Source organism: Danio rerio, chromosome 6 (genome assembly GCF_052040795.2).
Source record: "Danio rerio strain M-AB ecotype USA chromosome 6, GRCz13ab, whole genome shotgun sequence".
Classification (NCBI taxonomy): Eukaryota; Metazoa; Chordata; class Actinopteri; order Cypriniformes; family Danionidae; genus Danio; species Danio rerio.
In genome coordinates, this window is record NC_141026.1 from 56,412,501 (window position 1) to 56,434,650 (window position 22,150).

At 36.7% G+C, this 22,150-nt stretch overlaps 4 protein-coding genes across 20 annotated transcripts in view; 2 read left to right on the plus strand and 2 right to left on the minus strand.

Moving 5' to 3' along the window:
- The window catches only part of slc12a5a (solute carrier family 12 member 5a), a 2,560,186-nt gene that overhangs the window by 370,107 nt on the left and 2,167,929 nt on the right, over positions 1-22,150 (minus strand). The gene's annotated exons all lie outside the window — the stretch shown is intronic.
- Positions 1-22,150, plus strand: part of anks1ab (ankyrin repeat and sterile alpha motif domain containing 1Ab) — a 413,081-nt gene that overhangs the window by 64,986 nt on the left and 325,945 nt on the right. For 4 of the 13 annotated variants that reach the window (XM_087254731.1, XM_087254732.1, NM_001442451.1 and 1 more), the window contains 3 exons: positions 88-267; positions 5,050-5,148; positions 13,828-15,470. In XM_087254731.1, coding sequence (XP_087110857.1) covers positions 88-267; positions 5,050-5,148; positions 13,828-13,866 — 318 coding nt within the window. In that variant the 3' untranslated portion in view covers positions 13,867-15,470. Of the gene's footprint in view, positions 1-87; positions 268-5,049; positions 5,149-9,120; positions 15,471-22,150 lie in introns of those variants that run through there. The other 9 variants (XM_087254734.1, XM_087254735.1, NM_001442452.1 and 6 more) reach the window with 6 other exon arrangements.
- Positions 12,801-22,150, plus strand: part of adora3a.1 (adenosine A3 receptor a.1) — an 80,744-nt gene continuing 71,394 nt past the window's right edge. The window contains exon 1 of one of the 3 annotated variants that reach the window (XM_087258232.1): positions 12,801-13,096. The gene's annotated coding sequence lies outside the window, so the exon portion shown is untranslated. The remainder of the gene's footprint in view (positions 13,097-22,150) is intronic. The other 2 variants (XM_087258233.1, XM_087258231.1) reach the window with 2 other exon arrangements.
- snrpc (small nuclear ribonucleoprotein polypeptide C) lies at positions 18,552-22,107 on the minus strand. Of its 3 annotated transcripts, NM_173251.2 has the most exon segments (6): positions 18,552-19,044; positions 19,151-19,255; positions 21,085-21,174; positions 21,320-21,428; positions 21,516-21,558; positions 22,058-22,107. In NM_173251.2, coding segments are annotated over 6 exon segments (480 nt in total). In that variant the 5' UTR covers positions 22,066-22,107; the 3' UTR covers positions 18,552-18,919.

Consider the following 22,150-nt stretch of genomic DNA (forward strand, 5'->3'; position numbering starts at 1 on the left):
AGTTTCCTCAGACACTTTTATAGTAAGCGGGAAAACACAAATTGTGTAATTATTTATTGCCTCCACTAACGGCTGTTCTCCGTACAGACACAGACCTACGAGATCATTCTGACGCTGGGACAGGCGTTTGAGGTAGCATATCAGATGGCTCTCCAGGCACAGAAGGCTCGTCGTCACAGTTCATATGCGGGTCCAGCTCCTGAAAACATCGAAATCAAGACCAACAGGCCAACCTCGCAGTCCCGCAACAGTACACGCCGCTCCACCGTAAGTATTCACTGATTTCACCAAGTAGGACATGTTCCTGGAGTAACATCTATGATGATCCTGGAGCAACATTACAATCAGCCAATCAGAATTAAGGAATACAGTTTTTGTTAAGTTTAGGCTTACCGTTAATATACCTTGTTATCCAACTGTTATTCCCCCTATGATTTTGGAAATAATTTACAGTTATGGTTGGTTTAGGGGTAGGAAATAGGTATGGATTACATTTTCACACAATAATGATGTTCCAGGATCAACATAGATGTTAATACAGGATCGCATCGCACTTGGCTAAATCATGACGTATTCACAATGTCTGCTGTGAATGATGAAGTTTAGATTTTTTGGCGGGAAATTCTCACCCCTCAGTTTGGTAAAGGGAAGCATTTATCGTATTGATTTAATTAATTTATTTTGAACAGAAAATCAACACAAAAAAAACTTAAAACTATAGGGCATATGCAGAGCTATACACAAAGCGCATGTGTTTGGACTGTGGGGTAAACCGGAGCACCCGGAGGAATCCCACACCAACACTGGAAGAACATGCAAACTTCACACAAGCTCTTTAGTAAGCTCTTTTCCTAAATGTCTTATGGTCCCTCTTTTCACAAGCCTTATTTTCTAGAGTTTTCGTTCTGAACTGCAGCTTCCCTCGCTGCTTTGTTTGCATTTGTGTCAGTTTAAATATTGCAGCTTCTCAAATTACATCTGGGTGTTTTTCTGTATTACATCTGGGTATTTTTGAGTCAATATTAACAAGATATATTCACAGCACGCACTTGCCTCTTATTTGTGTCCAATGCAATTTGGGATTCGTTTTGTTTAGCTGAATTCCTGCTGAACTGTAGAGTTGGTTCATTTCACAACTACAGCATTTTTTCATTTCTGTTTTCCAGTATCTCTTGTAAACTTGAAGGCTTGTGTTTCTATGAAAGGATAGAGCAGATTTAGTTTTGCAAAGGGTTTTAAAAATATATTAGATTACATTATTTGCCAAATTTAAGACTTTCTTGATGTAAAGAGAGTTTATATAATGTTTTAACATAATGTAAAATAAGTCTCTGATGTCCCTAGAGTGTGATTGTGAAGTTTCAGCTCAAAATACACCACAAATATTGTTTTATATATAGTTCTCTGAAACTGACCCTTTAGGCTTTGATCCTAATTGTGCCATTTTGGTGATTGTTGCTTTAAATTCAAATGAGATTATGCTCTTTTCAAAAGAGGGCAGAGCCACAAATGCCCACGTGTCAGCATAGTGGCAGATTCAAAAACAAGCGTATAGTAACAGTATATGCCAGGGGTTTTCAAAGTGTGAGGCGCGCCTCCCCTGGGGGGGCGTCAGAGCATGTCTGGGGAGGCGCGGGAACACATATTATATAATAAAAATATAATTATTAAGTTTAATTATTATATGTATTTTTTATTATTTTTAAACGTTTTAAGTAAACAAAGCTAAAAAAAATTAATACATTATAAAATAAGAAAACCTTTTTTACCCAGAAGGCCATAGCTGTGAATTCGCTTCTGTTTGGCAAGCCTGCCAATACAGGTATATGCCTGCTAATCATGCTGCTAATGCAATGAATCGGTTTCTGAGACCCACCGATTCAAAGCCTTCAAGTTCAGGGCTTAAACCCAAAAGACGACGATATGATGATCAGTATTTGAGTTTAGGATTTACGTGGAGAGGACCAGCTGATGAACCACGACCTTTATGTGTGGTTTGTCAAGATATTTTGGCTAATGACAGCATGAGACCCGCTAAACTTCGGCGATACCTTGAAACCAAGCATGATGAGGTAGCAAGAAATCCTCCAGAATTTGTGTTTGTGTGTGTGTGTGTGTGTGTGTGTGTGTGTGTGTGTGTGTGTGTGTGTGTGTGTGCGTGTCCGCGTGTGTGTGCTTGCATGTTTGGGAGGAGGGGGGCGCCAATGGATAAGTTGTGTCAAAAGGGAGGCCCACTGTCTTAGACTTTGAAAAACCCTGGTATATGCTAATAAGGGAGAGATGGTCACTAGTGGGAGGGGCTTTCTTTCTCTGATGACATGTACAAAGGGAGAATGTCAATCAAAGTGTTTCTGCAGACTGTTTTTATCAAGTGTGGTTTAAAATAAGTTAAATTAAAGCTGGTTATATTCACTCGGTTGCCACACAGCTGTGTTTAAACCCTTTATAAAAGTGATTTTTGCATAATAGGTCCTCTTTAATTACAGCAGGAAAAAGAATTGATTAGTAAATTCCTTAATAGAGTCCACAAATCCCCAAAAAAACATGCTGATATTTTAAATAATTGGTTATTCATGAATTTGGAGATATCACACCATGTTTTCTTTGATTACTGACAATTCCAATGAATTTGTTTCATGTTTTCATATGTACGGTTTCAGTCATTAAATCGAAAACAAGATATAAATAAAAAGAAAGAAAAGTAAAGTGGGTGACACAGTGGCTCAGTGGTTAACACTGTCGCCTCACAGCAAGAAGGTCACTGGTGTGAGCCTCGGCTAACTCAGTTGGCATTTCTGTGTGGAGTTTGCATGTTCTCCTCGTGTTGGCGTGGGTTTCCTCCGGGTGCTCCGGTTTCCCCCACAGTCCTAAGACATGCTCTATAGGTGAGTTGAGTAAACTAAATTGGCCGTAGTGTATGTGTGTGAATGCGTGTGTATAGGTGTTTCCCAGTACTGGGTTGCAGCTGGAAGGGCATCCGCTGTATAAAACAAATGCTGGATAAGTTGGTGGTTCATTGATGAATAAAGGGACTAAGCCGAAGGAAAATTAATGAAAAGTAAAGTATATAAAATAGGTATACATTTTTAAAAAGAGTAACGGCCCTGTGGAATTACAGAATCATTTCAATTTAAAAATTGAAAAAAAAACTATTATTTTAATGCCATTTATTAGTACTGTTTTAATGGTATTTATATAGTGTTGCAAAACTTTAAGTACAGCAGAAAAAATTGTTTTGGTTGGTAAATTGGCATAGATGGAATTTATTAACATTCATTTTCAGTGTTTTTATAACAGTCCAAAAAAATCCCAAAATAAAATGTTGATATTTTAAAAAGATTTTTTTTGCAATAACTTGCTATTCAGGGGCGAGGCAGTGGCGCAGTAGGTAGTGCTGTCGCCTCACAGCAAGAAGGTCGCTGGTTCGAACCTCGGCTCAGTTGTGTTTCTGTGTGGAGTTTGCATGTTCTCCTTGCCTTCGCGTGGGTTTCCTCCGGGTGCTCCGGTTTCCCCCATAGTCCAAAGACATGCGGTACAGGTGAATTGGGTAGGCTAAATTGTCCGTAGTGTATGAGTATGTGTGTGAATGTGTGTGTGGATGTTTCCCAGAGATGGGTTGCAGCTGGAAGGGCATCCGCTGCGTAAAAAATTGCTGGATAAGTTGGCGGTTCATTCCGCTGTGGCGACCCCTGGATTAATAAAGGGACTAAGCCGACAAAAAAATGAATGAATGAACTTGCTATTCAGGAATTTAGAAAATTTACACTACATTTTACTTTGAGAATTGACAATTCCAAAACATATGTGGTTTTGATCTGTGTCCTGTCATGAAAAAGAAAACAAAAATTTAATATAAAAGAAAGAAAAAAATAAGTATATCAAATAGGTTTACATAATTAAAAGAGTAACGGCTTTGTGGAATAACAGAATAATTTAGATTCAAATTACAAAATGTGTGTATATATATATATATATATATATATATATATATATATATATATATATATATATATATATATATATATATATATATATATATATATATATTTTTTTTTTTTTTTTTTTTTAAATAGCATTTTTTAGCACTATCTTTAATGGTATTTATACACTCACTGGCCACTTTATTAGGTACACGTTACTAGTACCGGATTGGACCCCTTTTGCCTTCAGAACTGCCTCAATCCTTCGTGGCATCGATTAAACAAGGTATTGTAAATATTCCTTAGAGATTTTGGTCCATATTGTCATGATAGCATCACACAGTCATGTCATGTTCATGAAACCAGTCTGAGATGATTTGCGCTTTATGACATGGTGCGTTATCTTGCTGGAAGTAGCCATCAGGAGATGGGTACACTGTGGTCATAAAGGGATGGGCATGGTCAGCAACAATACTCAGGTAGGCTGTGGTGTTGACACGATGCTCAATTGGTACTAATGGGCCCAAAGTGTGCCAAGGAAATATCCCCACACCATTACACCACCACCAGCAGTCTGAAGCGTTGATACAAGGCAGGATGGATCCATGCTTTCATGTTGTTGAAGCCAAAATCTGACCCGACCATCCGAATGTCACAGCAGAAATCTGAAATACCAAATACTCAGACCAGCCCGTCTGGCACCAACATCCATGTGTTTAAAGTCACTTAAATCACCTTTCTTCCCCATTCTGATGCTTGGTTTGAACTGAAGCAGATCGTCTTGACCATGTTTATGTGACTTAATGCATTGAGTTGCTGCCATGTGATTGGCTGATCAGAAATTTGCATTAACAAGCAGTTGGACAAGTGTAACTAATAAAGTGGCCTGTGAGTGTTTAATGTTATAAATCTTCAAGTGCAGAAGGGAAAAAAGCTGGTTAGTATATATATATATATAAAAAAAAGAAATTTAGTAACATTCCTTTTCCATGTTCATAATAAACATGTGGTACGGTTTCTGGCTGTGCCAAACAAAATGAGCAGTTTTGATCTATGTCCTGTCATGTCTTTGACTTTGCTGTCTGTAATCTTCTGTGTCTCTGTGCTTCTGCCTGCTCCTCCTTCCCAGGGTGCACCTGTGCTTGAATGCCGCTGCTGTTACTGTCACACATGCTCCGCCCACCGCCCCTCCTACCTCCCGCTGCCCTCTATCAGCCCCGGAGTTCAGGTTCTGCTCTCTCTTTCTTCCTCTTCATCCTCCAACACTCTTCCTCTCTCTTCCCTGCCACTTATTCACTCTACTAATTTTCCTGTTACGTTCACTGTTTTCCACCTATTTTTTCTCCCCCATGTACATTTTTGGTTGACACTAGCAACAGGTCACAAGTTTAAAATGTGGTACCAGTACAGTATCGCAGATTTAAGATGATCTAAAGGTTGTGTAAGAGTCAAGGATGAGTGTGTCATTGGCACATTATTGTTTTGGCCTGAGGATGTGCTCAGTGTTTAAGCAGGATAACGTTTGTTTGGGTGAATCTCACAAAGCATTTCAGCAACATCTACTCCAAAATCAATTAAATTAAATAAGATACTTTATGAAAAGGAAATTACTATTGTATTAATAATTTTAGTGCATTGTGGCATTATTTTGATGATTATGTTATGTGTTTGTGTGTTTATTAAGTGTGTTTATGTCATTTATAAATATGTATACAGTTGAAATCAGAATTATTAGCCCCTCTTTGAATTGTTTTTTATATATATATATATTTCTCAAATTATGTTTAACAAAGCAAGGACATTTTCACAGTATGTCTGATAATATTTTTTCTTCTGGAGAAAGTCAAATTTGTTTTATTCCAGCTAGAATAAAAGCAGTTATGCATATATATAACGCACATATATATATATATATATATATATATATATATATATATATGTGTGTGTGTGTGTGTGTGTATGTATGTATATGTATATATATAAATACACACACAAACACACACACATTCATACACACACACACACACACACACACACACACACACATATATATATATATATATATATATATATATATATATATATATATATATATATATATATATATATATTATATACACACACACACACACACACATATATATATATATATATATATATATATATATATATATATATATATATATATATATATACATACACACACACACACACACACACACACACACACACACACACACACACACACACACACACACACATATAGATCAATATCATCAATCAATCAAGATCAATATTATTATTAATTTGTTTTTAATCAATTTTTTAGCCCCATTATGCAATAATGAATTCCACTAATTGAAACAACACACACACACACACACATATATATATATATATATATATATATATATATATATATATATATATATATATATATATATATATATATATATATATATATATATATATATATATATATATATATATATATAGTTTCAATTAGTGGAATTCATAATGGGGATAAAAAATGTATTAAAAACAAATTAATATTAATATTGATAATGTGTAAACAGCTTGTAAGAAACCTTGCCTCCGCCTAATTATTGTTAAATATCAGTATATCACTTGTTATCAGAAGCTCTTGTTCTTTTTATTTCTAAGCAAAGAACAAAGAGGTCTTTAGTTCATTATATGTGCATAAATGTGTGAGCATAAGTAGTAAATTGCTGCAGCAGGTCATGCACAGACCATTAATAAACATAATAGCAATGGTTTCAGAGTTCTATGTATAGTGCTTTAATAATTACAGTAAAATGAAAACGTTCATAAGCAAAACTAAGATTCTGTGCATAATTGTATAAGAAATAATGTCACAATGCAGAACAATGTTAAGCAGAAGCTAATTTTAAGCAGAAATGTAAATAGATTTGTGTGTGAAAGGTGTCCCAGATCTGTTTTTGTGAGATTCTTACAGTAGTATTTTTACTTTACAGATCAGTACACACACATTTAATTAGGTTGCCATGCTTGTATCAATGTCTTGAAAAATTTCTAAGAGAAATTTCACACAATGGGAGTTTCATGTTACGTAACATAATTTGTCGCCTAACAGCGTCATTGAGAGGCCTTTTCAAAATCAAAGTATTGTATTTTAAGCAATAATTCAAATGTTTTCACAGCAGCTATCTTACATTAACACTTTCTTATATAATTTATCTCAAAATTCTCACTTTTTTGAAAATAACTCAAAATGACTGCATCAGGTGACCTTTAAAATCTTGTTTAATGCAGTTTGACACATTTACCTCAAAAATGAAATAATCTATTTGCAAAGTCCGATTCTGAGCTGTTGTGAAAAATTGTTGCTGGAAGCAATTCTGAGAGTTTTTAAAATGCATCGACATTTTACTTTGAATCAGTTCTGAGCTTAGTTTTTAACAGTAGTTGGTGCTCTAAGCTAGTTTTGACAGCAGGCAGCACCCTAGACTAGTTTTTAACAGCAGACGGCACTCTAGGGGAGTTTTTAACAGTAGATGGTGCTCCAAGCTAGTTATTGACAGCAGATGCACTCTAGGCTAGTTTTTAACAGTGGACAGTGCTCTAGACTAATTTTTAACAGTAGATGTCACTCTAGGCAAGTTTTTAACAGTGGACGGTGGGTGATGTAGACCAGTTTTTAACAGTGGACGGTGGGGGCTGTAGACTAGTTTTAACAGTAGACAGTGCTCTAGGCTAGTTTTTACCAGCAGATGGTGCTCTAGACTAGTTTTTAACAGTAGATGACGCAGTAGGCTAGTTTTTAACACCAGATGGTGCTCTAGGGTAATTTTTAACAGCAGATGGCGTTTTAGGTGAGTTTTCAACAGCAGATGGCACTCTAGGCTAGTTTTTAATAGCAGATGGCACTCTAGGCTAGTTTTTAAAAGCAGATAGTGCTCTAGGCTAGTTTTTACAAAGTACAGCACTCTATGCTAGCTTTAAACAGCAGATGGTGCTCTAGGATAGTTTTTAACAGCAGATGGTGCTCTAGGATACTTTTTAACAGCAGATGGTGCTAAAGGATAATTTTTTAACTACAGATGGCGCTTTAGGATAGTTTTTAACAGCAGATGGGGCTATAGGCTAGTTTTTAGCTGCAGATGGTGCTCTGGGCTAGTTTTTAACAGCAGATGGTGCTCTAGGATAGTTTTTAACAGCAGATGGTGCTCTAGGATAGTCCTTAACTGCAGATGGTGCTCTAGGATAGTTTTTAACTGCAGATGGCGCTTTAGGATAGTTTTTAGCTGCAGATGGTGCTCTAGGATAGTTTTTAACAGCAGCTGGTGCTCTAGGATAGTTTTTAGCTGCATATGGTGCTCTAGGCTAGTTTTTAACAGCAGATGGTGCTCTAGGATAGTCCTTAACTGCAGATGGTGCTCTAGGATAGTTTTTAACTGCAGATGGCGCTCTAGGCTAGTTTTTAGCTGCAGATGGTGCTTTAGGATAGTTTTTAGCTGCAGATGGTGCTCTAGGCTAGTTTTTAACTGCAGATGGCGCTCTAGGATAGTCTTTAACTGCAGATGCTGCTCTAGGCTAGTTTTTAACAGCAGATGGTGCTCTAGGATAGTTTGTAACAGCAGATGGGGCTCTAGGCTAGTTTTTAACAGCAGATGGGGCTCTAGGATAGTTTGTAACAGCAGATGGGGCTCTAGGCTAGTTTTTAACGGCAGATGGGGCTCTAGGATAGTCTTTAACTGCAGATGGTACTCTACGATAATCTTTTACTGCAGATGGCGCTCTAGGCTAGTTTTAATACTTAAACCTTTCCTAACTTTATCATTGATTATTTTAGGTTCAAGTGGTATTTGTAATTAATTGGATGAAAGCAGAGTGTGGCTGTTTGTAAAGCATACAGCGCCATCAGCTGTTAAACACTGAGCTCAGAATATATTTAGGAGAGAATAGCGGGTGCATTTTAAAATGGATCCAGAGTTGATTTCTCACCACAGCTCTAGTCTGATTACACTAGCCAGAATGAGCATTTGTGTGTGTATAGACTCAAACCTTCATCAGGTCCGAGTGTTGTTGTCTGTCTACGGTGCTTTCTCCTACATGGTGTTCATGCTCAACGGCCATCTCCTGACTGTGTGAAATGTGGGTTTCCGTTGGCTGCCATTCTCTCCTGCAGTCTCACTCCTCGCTCCTACTTCCTCGGCAGATCGACCCGCTGGAGCTGGAAACGGACCTGCAGTCCCTGGGCAGCACCAGCTGGCTTTACGAACCACGGAGCTCCTCCAGGCCTTCGAGTAGCACCAAGTATGAGACCACCATATTTTGAAGCAGGGCACAGTCCTTGTCCAGTCCCGCCTGCTGCCCCATTTCAACCCCACGCCCCATAAACTCGAGTGCCCCGTGCCTTCTCACTGTGATTTGTAGCCTCCCTCAGGGCAAGACTACTTCCCACTCCAATCCCGACCCCAGCCCTTGCCTGCATTGCCCTCTCTGAAAGTTGAACGCCTCCACCATCCTGTTATTGTCGTCTTGATCCAATGAGCGCATTCTGGAAATCCTTGGATTTGCCGTATAACCAGCCTCCTCAAACTCTTCCGTCATGGTCTAAAATCGCCTCTGAAAAGCTTCCCTATTTTATACAGTACACTGAATGTTTACGGTTTGGTCCCTCGTATCGGAGGGTTCTCTTATCTCAAAACCTCGAACTTTTAGGCGCAGGGTCCTATCGAGTAGCTCGGACACTTGTAGCATATCTACATCTCCTCATCCGGATGGATACGTTGGTGGAACTTTTGTTAGAAATTAGTAGATCCACAAACTGCAACAGCAATACTAGTACTGTTTTTCAAGTTTACGTATGTTCACGATCATGAATGCAGCATAACGCAGATTCCCATCAGCGCTCCTTAATCCCTGTAGCACTAGATCACTTTTTTTTTCCTGTAGTTGGACCCACGTTTCCCCCATCCAGCCGTTCTTCAGTTTTTCAAAAAGAGAGTTGGGTCTTTAATCTCAATTCACATCCAGTGCTTCCTTTTGTCTTACCAGGCATCTGCAGCTCTGAGGCCCTTGGAAGAAACACTATGCCTGTTTAGAGCATTTAGAGGTTGGGATTTGAAATGCAATACATTTACTGGGAAGAGTATAATACAGCCCCAAGAAAATGGAATAACCAAGACAACATTCCCATTCTGTTTTCTAGTTGTTTTTTGGGATGTAATTTGTTTAACGAGCTTTTATCTAACAAGGGAATACATTTTATTTGGTAAAGTTCTATATTTGTAACTTTACATTGTTAACATCACGTAGTAAGTGCGTGTATACCCTCTGTTCATTTTGTGATTGATGAGTTGTTGTGTAAAATTAGTTACCTCTGAGATTTCCACACACACACAAAAAAAGTCGTTTGCAGAAAAATGAGACAAAATATTTTCGTAGACATGATAACGATATATATGTTACTATTTTCAATTGTAAATTAATTCCCACGGTGAGAGTTATCTTTAGGTAAAATGATAATGAAGCCAAGATGAGACAATGCACCAAGGCTAAAGTAAAAGAAAAAAAAACAGCCTTAAGCATATTGTGACAAGTACTGATTGAAAAAAAAAACTGTAAGTTTGCACCACTTTGTTTATTCACGCAAAAAAAAGGTTATTTCAGTGTGTTAGATGCTAGAAATGTGTTATTCTGGTTGATTCTGTTTTCTGTTTCATGGTTTGTTTTGTGTTGTTTCATGTACCACGTTCACACTGCAGGTAAATACGCTTTTGTCTAGCAGTTCTGTTGTTTTCGGAAGTAACAAAAGCGATTTAAAACCAAATTTACGAATGAAACGTTAGCTGTTTCTCAATATACGTTCTTCAGCGATGTAACCTCTGACATCATCATCAACTGCCAAAGCTCAGTTCCAATACTTAAGACCCCAAGAACGGAGTACGAGTGAAACTTCTCGGATTTGTTCTTAATATCGAGGACGCACCGATGCAAACTTGAGCACTGAACTCGCTCTAGAAGTCCCAGAAGTCATTGCAACCAGTGTTGCCAACTATTTTCAATGAAAAGTAGCTAAAGCCTGCCAGAAAAGCAGCTAAATGTTGTCAGATGACATCACGCACTAATTTGCATATCAGTGACATCATCACGTAGTATCTGACAAGCGTTAGCCAGTCATGTCTCTACTTTCTGAGGCGCTGTGTATTATATTGTACTTAAATATTACATCCAGATGCACAATAAATAGGTTCTTATTAACAAATTACTTTTCGTGACGACATCATTGCGTAATCACAACTCAAAACTACACATTTAAGTTGAATACAAAATAATGACTGCTTTCTCAAATTGACTGGCCATCTCAGCAAAAACATTATTTGAAATATGTCTATTTAGATTTGTAGGAAAAATAGGATTGGCTATTTGTAAAAGTAATACAAACACTTCTTAATAAGAACTTTTTATTTTTAAATATAACACTGATAATGAACAGTTACATTATTTTAAACAGTCACAGCTGGTGTACTTACTCTTTTTTTAACTTGTGTAATTAACACATTTGTGAATGTGACAACAATTATTGCACTATTGGAATTTATTGCTCCCTAAATTACCAACAATTATACATGTTAACAACTATCAGTAAAATAATAGTTATGAAAAACAATCTGAGCTAGTTAATCTGCTGAGTGAAGCCTGCAGCCACTGCTCCTTTGAGTCACTTTTTTAAAAATGGCTAAAAGTAGCCAAATTCAATTAAATTCAGTTCACTTTTATTTGTACAGCGCTTTTACAATGTAAATTGTGTCAAAGCAGCTTCACATAGAAGATCATAGTGAACTGAAACAGCGTCAGTCCAGTTTTCTGTGTTTAAGTTCAGTTTAGCTCAGTTCAGTGTGGTTTAATATTCAAGGGGGTATATGCCAAGCTAATGTGTTTCCCATGCTGATACACTTCCGGTGACCTGTTATCGTGATTTTTGTCCATTTTATATGGTTTCTTTTAAAGCATCGATGTTGTAATGTCATTCAAATATAATCAGTTAAACAGACTTTGGCATCCATTTAGTTGCTCAAGCGTATAACGAGACAAAAAGCCGTTTGCTCGCATGCGCCCCTCAGAATCGGCAGGTTAGCGCAGAAGCTCCATTGAATATACTGGGGTAAAATAAATGCTCATATTATAAAGACATGGCGGGGAAAATGTAATTTAATGCGGTGCTTCTTGTACAATCTGAGTCCCACTTTATATCGGATATCACTCAGCCAGTGGAGATCGCAGATTTTTAAAGAAAACAGACCTTTAACGCACCGATTTTGCAAAGGCATACAGTTTGCCGGAAACGATTAACCCAGGTTACTGGCAAATTGAAAGTCCTATTAGCATGCTTCGGCATGGTCCCTATACTGAGAGTCCAAACACTGAAGAGCAAATCCACTGATGCAGCTCTACAGATCCCGAACTATGCAAGCCAGTTTTTTTAAATGCATGTTAAAAATTGCTAAATTTGTTGCTAGGTGCTTTCTGATAAAAAAAAGTTGCTTGGGTAGTTTGAAAATTGCTAAATCTAGCAACAAAATTGCTAAGTTGGCAACACTGATTGCGACAGGAGGCATTCTCATCAGCATTTATTATTAAAGTTCAGAGATATAACTTATTTATCTTAGGCGTTTCCCTAAATAAAAAGATGAAAGTAAACATTATCATGAAAAACTTAATAAAGGCACATTAAGGGTGTTTATTTGCTGCAATTCATATTAAAATCTTTATTATTTATATTGTGCAATATTTATAAAGTCTTTATGCAGAATATATATTTTGAAAAGAGGGAAACAATGAATCGTTGTTTGAATGCTGTGATGCTTAAATAATTTTCGATAAAAAACGCGCGAAGGTCATGTGACCATCATAAAGCACACAGCATCTCATTTCTCAGAGGACTCGTTCTCTGTTCTCGCGGTCTCCCGAGTTCATTCTTCCGAAGTGACCTGGCAAGACTGGTCTTCACAAGAACTCAAGCCCGTTGTCTACGTTATTGGAACTGAGAAACAGCCTTTAAATGGCGTGTTTTGCCACTTTTGCGTTGCGTGTGCGCATGCGCATCCATTGCGCAACTGAACCGAACGTCATTCACGCAGCTACGTTACTCGAAGTTTGAGGGTGAAAGAAAATCACAGAAAACGGAGGTATGTGTCTTGATTTTTGTGTGAATTTCGGTAGTTTTTCATTCACCTTAGTTTCTACCACTAACTTTTAATATGACTGGATAGAAATAAGCCTTTGGTCACGTATATTTAGTCTTATTTGCAATCCTCGCAACGAAAGCCTGTCGATACTGACACTAACGGTTGTTATCAGAAAATGTCGCGTTCAGAAGAGATTTATGTATTTAATACACACGAAATCATAATTAAGCTGATTATTTCGCATTTTAATGTTGTTTTCAGTCCCTAAACATTGCAGTGTGTATGTGGCTGTTTATTTATTCTTGTGTAAGTTAGAAAGAAGACTTCTTGATTCAGGCTGTTGTTCACCTATGAACTGCACTGTTGGTCTCTCATGTTCTCTTCTATGGAGTTATCTGTTAAACTTGTGGTAGTTTTTTGTGACTGTGTTGCACATCCTCAGCCTCCAGCCATCACTGTCATCCTCACGCTTTAATAACCATCGTTTGACATTGTTTTGTCCCATTTTGTCCCATTGAAAATTGCCAAAGAGGCTAACAGACCCATTTCACTCATGCCATCACGTCCTGTAACGTGAGCTTTGTGTATTTTTTGACACTGTGTTCACATTTCTGAAATTCTCTCACCTTTTTTTAAAAGATTTCCAATTTAATAAGCAGTCCTGACTGGGCTCTGATTGGGATTTTAGAGCATTCCCATTTCTGAATTCCAATGTATTTTTCCTTGTGTAGCTGACTCCACCTTTCAAGTTTCCGGACACCAAGGTGTGAATTGAAGGGGACTCAGGTGAAACTTTATGTGTGAGTCCAAATGAGGAAGAAATCGAGTGAGTATGCGAGAGAGAAAGAAAAATACTAAATTAGCACTTAACTGCCGTAGCAAACGGACTGTCCAAAGTTGCTCCTACTGCAAAAATGAACTTGAATAAGGACATTACTCAACTGATTTACTGATTTGTTGGTGTTGGAAATGGACCTAAAAGTCAGATATATTAAAATATCAATCAAAATGATGTTAAATTTAATTGAATCTGACACAGATGTGTCATATTTCACCCCATAATCAAAATAAATAGATTTTGCATGACTCAAATTAAGTTTATTTTAGGACTATTATCATGTCCATAATAGTTTGAATTTATTTTATATTAAAAGCTGCATTAAATTAAATGGAGTGTAAAAAAAATACAACCAAGATGATTACCCAAAACTATATTTTACAAATCTACTCTATTTTAATAATAGTTTTTCATTGTTTTTCCCAAAATGGTTACAAGAATTTACTTAATAGTCATTTGAGGAACAAAGTGTGATCCTAAAAACTAGTTTTATTTGCTTTATTGTTTTGATTATGGAATGAAATCAGATGATCTAAGCATTTTTCAAAGTTTTCCATCATGAGATTCAATCATTTCTATATTTAAATAGCAAACAAAATCTCTGGAAAACTGGAATTCTTTTTCTGAGCACTGTGTGAACATTGTAGCATTGAAGTGTGCAATGTTTCCTCCAAAACTGTGGTTTATTTTCATATCAAGACTTTGTGGGTGACAGGAACAGCATATACCTAAAATAATAATAATGCAAAAACAAGATCTTTTTGAATCGTGTACATTGTAGAACTGCTTGTTGAAGGTTTCTGGCATTTAAAACAAAATTGAGATGAAAGTGTAAGCGTTGAGAGGAAATACTTTGATGTAAATCAGCAAAAATATTTTTACTTGTATGTGAAGAATCCAGCTAAATTGAGATCGACAGTTGATGCAATGATCTTACTGTGAAATAGCAAAGATGTAGCATATTTAGGCTATTGATTTGCCACATGAAAACAAAGAGCTGAATTAAATGTCACTTTATGGCCACTTATCACAAAGCATCACAAGTGTTTTATTTTTTTAGAGTTAGCAGGCTGTTTTGTGGGCACATATGCTGCAGTGCAAAAGTTAGGATGATTTACAGAAAATTGAGAAAATAGCAGAGAAAAAATGCAAACCCTCAGGCGACACTTCTCCCTCGCTTCCTCTTTGAATTTCCTTTTGAACTTCACATAATTTGAGCAAATATTGACAAACAATTTAACAAATTACATTAGCATCCTCTTTTTTATTTTTCCTGGTTCGGAAGAGTATGAGGATGTCAGAAATATTATTACCAGGTTCAGGGCTGAACGCTTGCACTTGACAACACATGATAAAATACCACTGTTGGCCTACGTAGATGGTAAAGTAACTATGATTAAAAGATGTCTATTAAATGTACTTTTTGTCCTGAATGTTCATACTATTCTGTATGTTCATTCCATTTACTTAAGAAAACAATCATTATAATATCTCAATGCCATTGAACTAATAAATTCAATCGACTTTTTTGCTCTACGTCTTTGTGTTTTGTCTTGAATTGCATTTTGTTTGAGCAGATTCAGGGTTTTTCCTGCCTCCAAATGAAGCAGGGGTGGTATATTTGCTACTTGAAGGAAAACATTGTCTTATTTTAACAGGCGAAAACTAAATGTAATTACATACATGATCAGTGCTTGAGCTGTGCTGATTTTAATTTAAAGAGCCCATATTATACATGAAATAGGGTCATATCTTGATTGTAAGGGTCTACAACAACAGTCTAATATGCATGCAAGGTCAAAAAACACTTTCATGGTCTTATAATCTGCATTTATTTTTACCTAATTAACCCAGCGACTCCTGTATGAATCGTCCAGTGATTCATTTGTTCCCAAACCCCTCCTTAGCGCGAAGCTAATCTGCGCTGATTGGACCGATGACAGTCTGTTGCGATTGGTCGACTGCCTTCAGTGAGAGAGTGAAATGCCCAACAGCTAATCAGCAATATAAAAGTAATCACAGTTCATACACGCTCGATAGTGTAGGCGTGGATTTTAGCTGCCAGTGGGTCAATGTAAATACAGACGACTAACTATTTTATTGAGCAAAAACTGTTGAGATCTCCTAGCTTGTCTCACTCTGCTCTTTTCACAGACACACACACAAACGCACATATTGCCCTCGTCCTGGCGTGCGCGCACACACACACCTCCGGACGACAATGCGCAAGCACACACACAAACACACACACACATACCTCCGGATGACAGCGCACGCACACACACGCACGCACACACTACCCTCGTCCACGGAGCTACGTAAACAAAGCAGCACGCGTCGCATTTTTAACGTGACTTTGCACGCGATATGAGAATATAGCCAGTTAACCTGATACAGTACACGCGGTTACAAGTAACAAATCACAGCTAAATACATTTGCAAGCTAGAGTCAACGAGGCAACAACTTTAATCGCACGTACTTACACTTGAGAAAATGGAGGAAGAAAAATCCATCCTGACGTCCATCAGTAAGTTACTCTTTACTGATCCTTCCTTTAACAAACGCAGATGAAGTATTCTTTGTAGCATGTAGTTTGCAGAAGTTTCCAGTAGTTTCCAACTGCTTGGCTATAATGCTGAGGTTTCATCATTGGGTAGAGACTCAATAATATCCATCTGCAGTGTGACTTCAATCGACCGGCATGTTTGTGTGTGTGTGTCTGGGTTTCTGTGTCAGAGGGCGGGGCCTCAGGTTTCAAATCTCCCGGGTTTGCGCGTGCACGTGAATAACTTGGTTTCATTATCACGTCATGGCGAAACACCTAATGACTCGTTTGAAGCACTATGAGTCGACTCTTTTATAGATGAATCAACCGTTTTAAACACTGTATTCTTACAGATTTAAGCCTTAGCTGGATACTTCACTTCACTTAGAGCTGTGTTACACACTACATGGAGGGGAATTTTCAAAAACCCATAATATGGGCTCTTTAAAGGTGAAGGTATTACAAAATTTAATAGAGTTAGCTAGGGCTGCTCAATATATCGTTTCAGCATCGATATCGCAATGTGATCTTTCGCAAGTCACATCGTGAGTATATGCAATGTTGAGTCTGGATTATTTTTTATTATTTCGCAAGTGTTTTTTGGGGGCCTGTGACTGTGTGAGGGGTTTAAAAGCATTCAGAACATTGACAAATCAACGATTAATTTTATTGAATTGTTTATAAAAAGACGACTGTGCAATATTATTTTACATGTGATTATTGAATCACTGTATAGTGGTCCCTCGCTATAACTGCGTTCATATTTCATGGGCTTTTTAGTGCAATTTGATATGCTTTTTTGCGTCCGGTGTGCATTACTTCCAACTGTCATGTGCACTGCGCACCGGCTGTGCAACCCCCTTAAGGATAGAGTCTGTTTTAGATTTGTAGATTAGTGAAAAAGAACATTATGCTGGATGCCAACATTATCCACACAAAAGCTAAAAGGCTTTATGAACCTTTTGCTGACCGCGATGGATGCTTGAGCCTGACAACAGGTTTTGATCTTTGGTTTCATTCTATAATACTGGACTTATTTTTCTACGAGGGTTTAAGTTTTGAGAGTGTTTCAATGAGAGAGAAAAGTGCGAAGATGGTAATGCCTGTCTGAGAAAAGTGTATAAAGTGTGTAGTGAGGGGTTTTACAGCCTTAAAACATCTTTAATAATTGTAAAAAATAAAGCCGACTACTTCGCGGATTTCACCTATGGCAGGCTATTTTTAGAACGTAATTCTCACGAATAACAAGGGACCACTAAATACAGTTTGACTTCTCAGAAACTAATAAAATGCTTTTTTACATGCTTTTTTTTTTATTTGTAATTTTAATTTATTTTTTTTATCTTTTTCTTTATTGAATTTATCTATGGTTGTAGATTGTTAATTATATTTTATGCACTCCCCTACAGAATCTATATATATATATATATATATATATATATATAAGCGGAATAAAAAAAATTGCAATGTTATAATTTTTACACCAATGTGCAGCCCTCGAGGTAGCCACCTTGTAATTTCCTATGCAGGAAAAAACTGTGATATATATATATTACTGTATTTTACAGTTCTATCCTCTTTCATCCCGTAAAGGTATTTTCCTGTATTTCTCCCGTATTTTCAGTCTTTCTCTAAACAGCCGAGCCTCCCTATACGCAACCATACCGCCGAACCACCAGGGGTCACCCCTTACTCTTATACGTGAGTCTATTCTGCGTTTTCGCTTTGTTTAGGAATGAAGACACATAAATAAATATTAAAAACGGCGTGATGAGAGATTCATTCGTTGTTCTTTAATCAGAAAGTGTAAGTTGTACAGTGGAGAAACGGCTATTGAGATTGATAGCTTGATTCTATTTCATTATAATAGCTATTAATTTTAATAAACTGTTTGCTAGTGTATTTGCTGCTAATGTATATATTTGTTTTTCTTTTGTTAATAATAATTTTAATACATATCACTGACACTTTAACTGTATTTACAATGAATCAGTAATCATTATGCATAATCAGTAATCATTATGCAATTTGCTGTATGTTTGTATTTAAATAATGACCAAATCAGAACATGTCAAAAAAAGGAAAAAAAGCTTTCCATTTTATTTTCACAAAATACATGAAAAACTAAATGGTGAAAATAGTCCCAACAGTAAATAAAAACATAAGCATCGACGTAATAAACGCACATCATACACAAACCCATTACGCAACACCCTCTGGTCTGTCATAAATATGAAATGAAAGCCAATGGAAGGTTCATTAAATTTTACAAGAATTTGTGATAATCCCGGTCACTCAAGCGGAACGAGGTTTCCTGAACCGCAGACATCAGTCATCATAAAACGCAAATGGGCAATAAAACTCTTCAAATCGACTGTAAAACCAGTTTAGACATTTGGCTTCCGTGGGTATCGGGTTGGAAGTCATGGCACTGTAGTTTTATCGATCAGGACGCACCATACCAGGTCTAACGGCTGGCATCATTGGCCGAGCAGGAGGTCGCATCATGTGTGGCCCAGGCATCATTTGCATAGGCCCACCCATTGGTGGCCGCATACCTGGACCTGAAAGAGAACCAGATGAACGTAAGGGTCAATTCAAGATTTTTTTTTTTTTTAACAAAACATCCTTCTCATTAACTTGGCTAAAGTTATAGATAAACTATTATACCTGGTCCTCCAGGCATCATGGCATGAGGAGGGGGGCCCATCATGGGCATCATAGGTGGACCACCCATCGGTGGAGCTGGTAACATGCCCGGTCTCGGAGGTCCGCCTGCAAATTATAGAAAACTAGTGTTAATCTTAATACAAAAACCACACTTTAATAAAAGGGACAGTTCATCCAAATGAGATTCTTTTTTTTTTGTTTAACACAACATGATTTTATTAAGGTATTGTTTTATTAAAAGGTATTTTTGAAAAATGTTAAAAACCTGTAACCATTGACTTCTATAGTATTTGTTTTTTTCACTATGGAAGCCGATGGTTACAGGGTTTCAACATTTTTCAGAAATACTTTTTTTTTTTCAACAGTAAAAAGAAACAAACAGGTTTATTACATGTGGAGAATGAGTAAGTAATGACAAGTTTTGAGTGAACTGTGCTTTTAAATGCAATACACTTAAATAGACCCACGTTGGTAAAATATCAAGATTTAAAGTAGTTAATTTTTTTATGTTGTTTAAGTCATCTGTTTATTTTAAAGGAATATTTATCCTCAAAATTAGCTCATCATTTTCTCACCCTTCTTGTTCCAAACCAGTTTTGTTCTGTTGAACACTAAGGAAGACATTTTGAAGCATGTTGGAAACCAGCAACCATCGACATGAATAGTGGGGAAAAAGAAATACTATGGATGTCAACAATTACTGGCTTCCAAAATGCTTCAAAATATCTTCTTTTGTGTTTAACTAAAAATTAACAAAATACTCAAGCTGGTTTGGAACAAGTCAAAGGTGAATAAATGTTGACAATTTTTATTTTTGGGTGAACTATTCCTGTAATATGCGTAAAGATATAAACATATTTAAAGATAAAACATATACATATAAACAATGTGCAATTTTGCAAAACACAATTGCAGAGCAGTCTACCAAAACTTCTCATGTTATTATTATTAAGTTTTGTCCAGCAGTTATAAACGCGTCCGAATGCTCTCATTTTGGAAAAATGTAGACACTATGCAAGTAAAGGAATGATTGTGCAGTGATATATATTTATATATATAGAGAGCATTAGAACTAGAAAAACATCGCCAACCAATATTAATCTGTAAATATTAAATTCAAACTGTATATGATCCGATCGATTGGCCAGAGATCGGTATTGGCCGATAATCTCATTTCATGACTCGATTAGTACTCGCTAATCTGGCCGGTCTCATGAACAGATTGCAAGTGTTTATGAGTTTACAAGCAGAGGGAGACGCATTTGCGCACCCATATTTTATACATCAGCAGCTACAACATGAGAGGAGGTCAATTATGTGTGGTGGCGTGAGGGAAAATGTGCTTTATGCAATGTCAAAGTTATATAAAGCTTAAAGCATCAGAATTGGTATCAGCCAATCACCATGGCAAGGAATTGGTACTCAGATAAAGCCAGATACCCATGGTTATATACTGCAATTTATTAACATACATTGTCATTTTTATGTTGGACAATTGAATGATAAATAGATCTAATACATCGCTAGTAAGATTAATTAAATGTAGGAAAAGAAAATCTAGCTATTACTGTATGCAATTGATTAATATTGACAAATCAGTATCAGCCAAAGAAACACCGTCCGTGCATCCCTTGTTAAGTGACTGAAATCTCGAACAGATTTTTTTTTAGATGCTTTTCTTGTAGGCTTGAAAACTATTTTTTATTTATTTAACGTGCTTGAGGATTCGATTTAATCGATATATGTTAAGTTACTTTACTGCAACATGCCATTGTGCAACGTTTACTTGTGTATACTCACATTAAATGTAAGCAATATTTTTATAGGTGAAGAATAAAAACTGTTTAGTTTTCTGAAATATTATTTTAAATATGCAAACACTGCAATGGCCATGAGAGGATAGAAATAATTCATTATATCTCTCTGAAACGCACCAATGCTTGGATGAGGTAGCAGGGATCCGCCAGGTGGAGGGGCTCCAGGGAACGGGGTGGGCGGAATTTTACCCTGCTGGAATGCAGCCGCTGCAAAAACAGACAAAAATGACTTTACACAGGAGCACTCATCTCTAACTACCAAGACATCCCTGCCTAATTATCAAGACAGTTTATATCATCAAGAATAGCTTTTACACCTTGATAAATAAACACATGATCATAATTTACTCACTCGTTTTGTCAATGAGAGACTGAGCTTGCTCCTCCATCCACTTCTGATAATAATCCTTCACATTTTCTTTGTGTTTGCGTCCACTGCAGTGTGTCTTTCTGACCGAGGGCTGCAGACATAAAACTACAACATTAAACATTTGCGCAGATAATAATGATAAAAGTCATTTTACACAGGTTTGAAGTGGTAATCTCACCGAATCATGTGTCAGGTATGTGTCACAGTAATCGCAATAAAACCTGAAAGAGACAAACACTACTATTAAAAGCTAAACACAAATGTACACATGTATTTTATAGCTATTTAACGAACAATAACTGCCTCTAACTAGCTAAATACAGCATTTACTATAGAAATAATACAATATTTTAATTTTTAATAGCATTTCAATGGCAGAGAATCGTAAAATTGTGTTCATATTTATGTAAGCCTATTGTTAGTTGATTAATTTGTAACCTTAAAATGTGTATTCCTTCCGTAAATTATACTGAAAGCTGTTAAAATCGTGTTTAAATAACAGAAGTGCCGTAGTAATGATCCTAAACACATTTAAAAGCTGACTTTAGTTAGCTTACAGAGCTAGCTCTTGTCTAACAAATGTAGTTAGTTTAGAAATCTACACTGCAAAACTGCACGCATGAATGATACACGTATTGTCTTTTTTGAGTAAACCTGCTTGCTTGTTTTGCTTATGAATTGTGCTATTAATTGTGTAATATAATATAAAAACGGACTCACTTCGGCATCTTCACAGCGGAACAGCGCGGGGCGAAAACCACCGGATGTAGAACATGGAGACTCTTTTTACGCCTTTGTTTGGGTTTGGAGCGA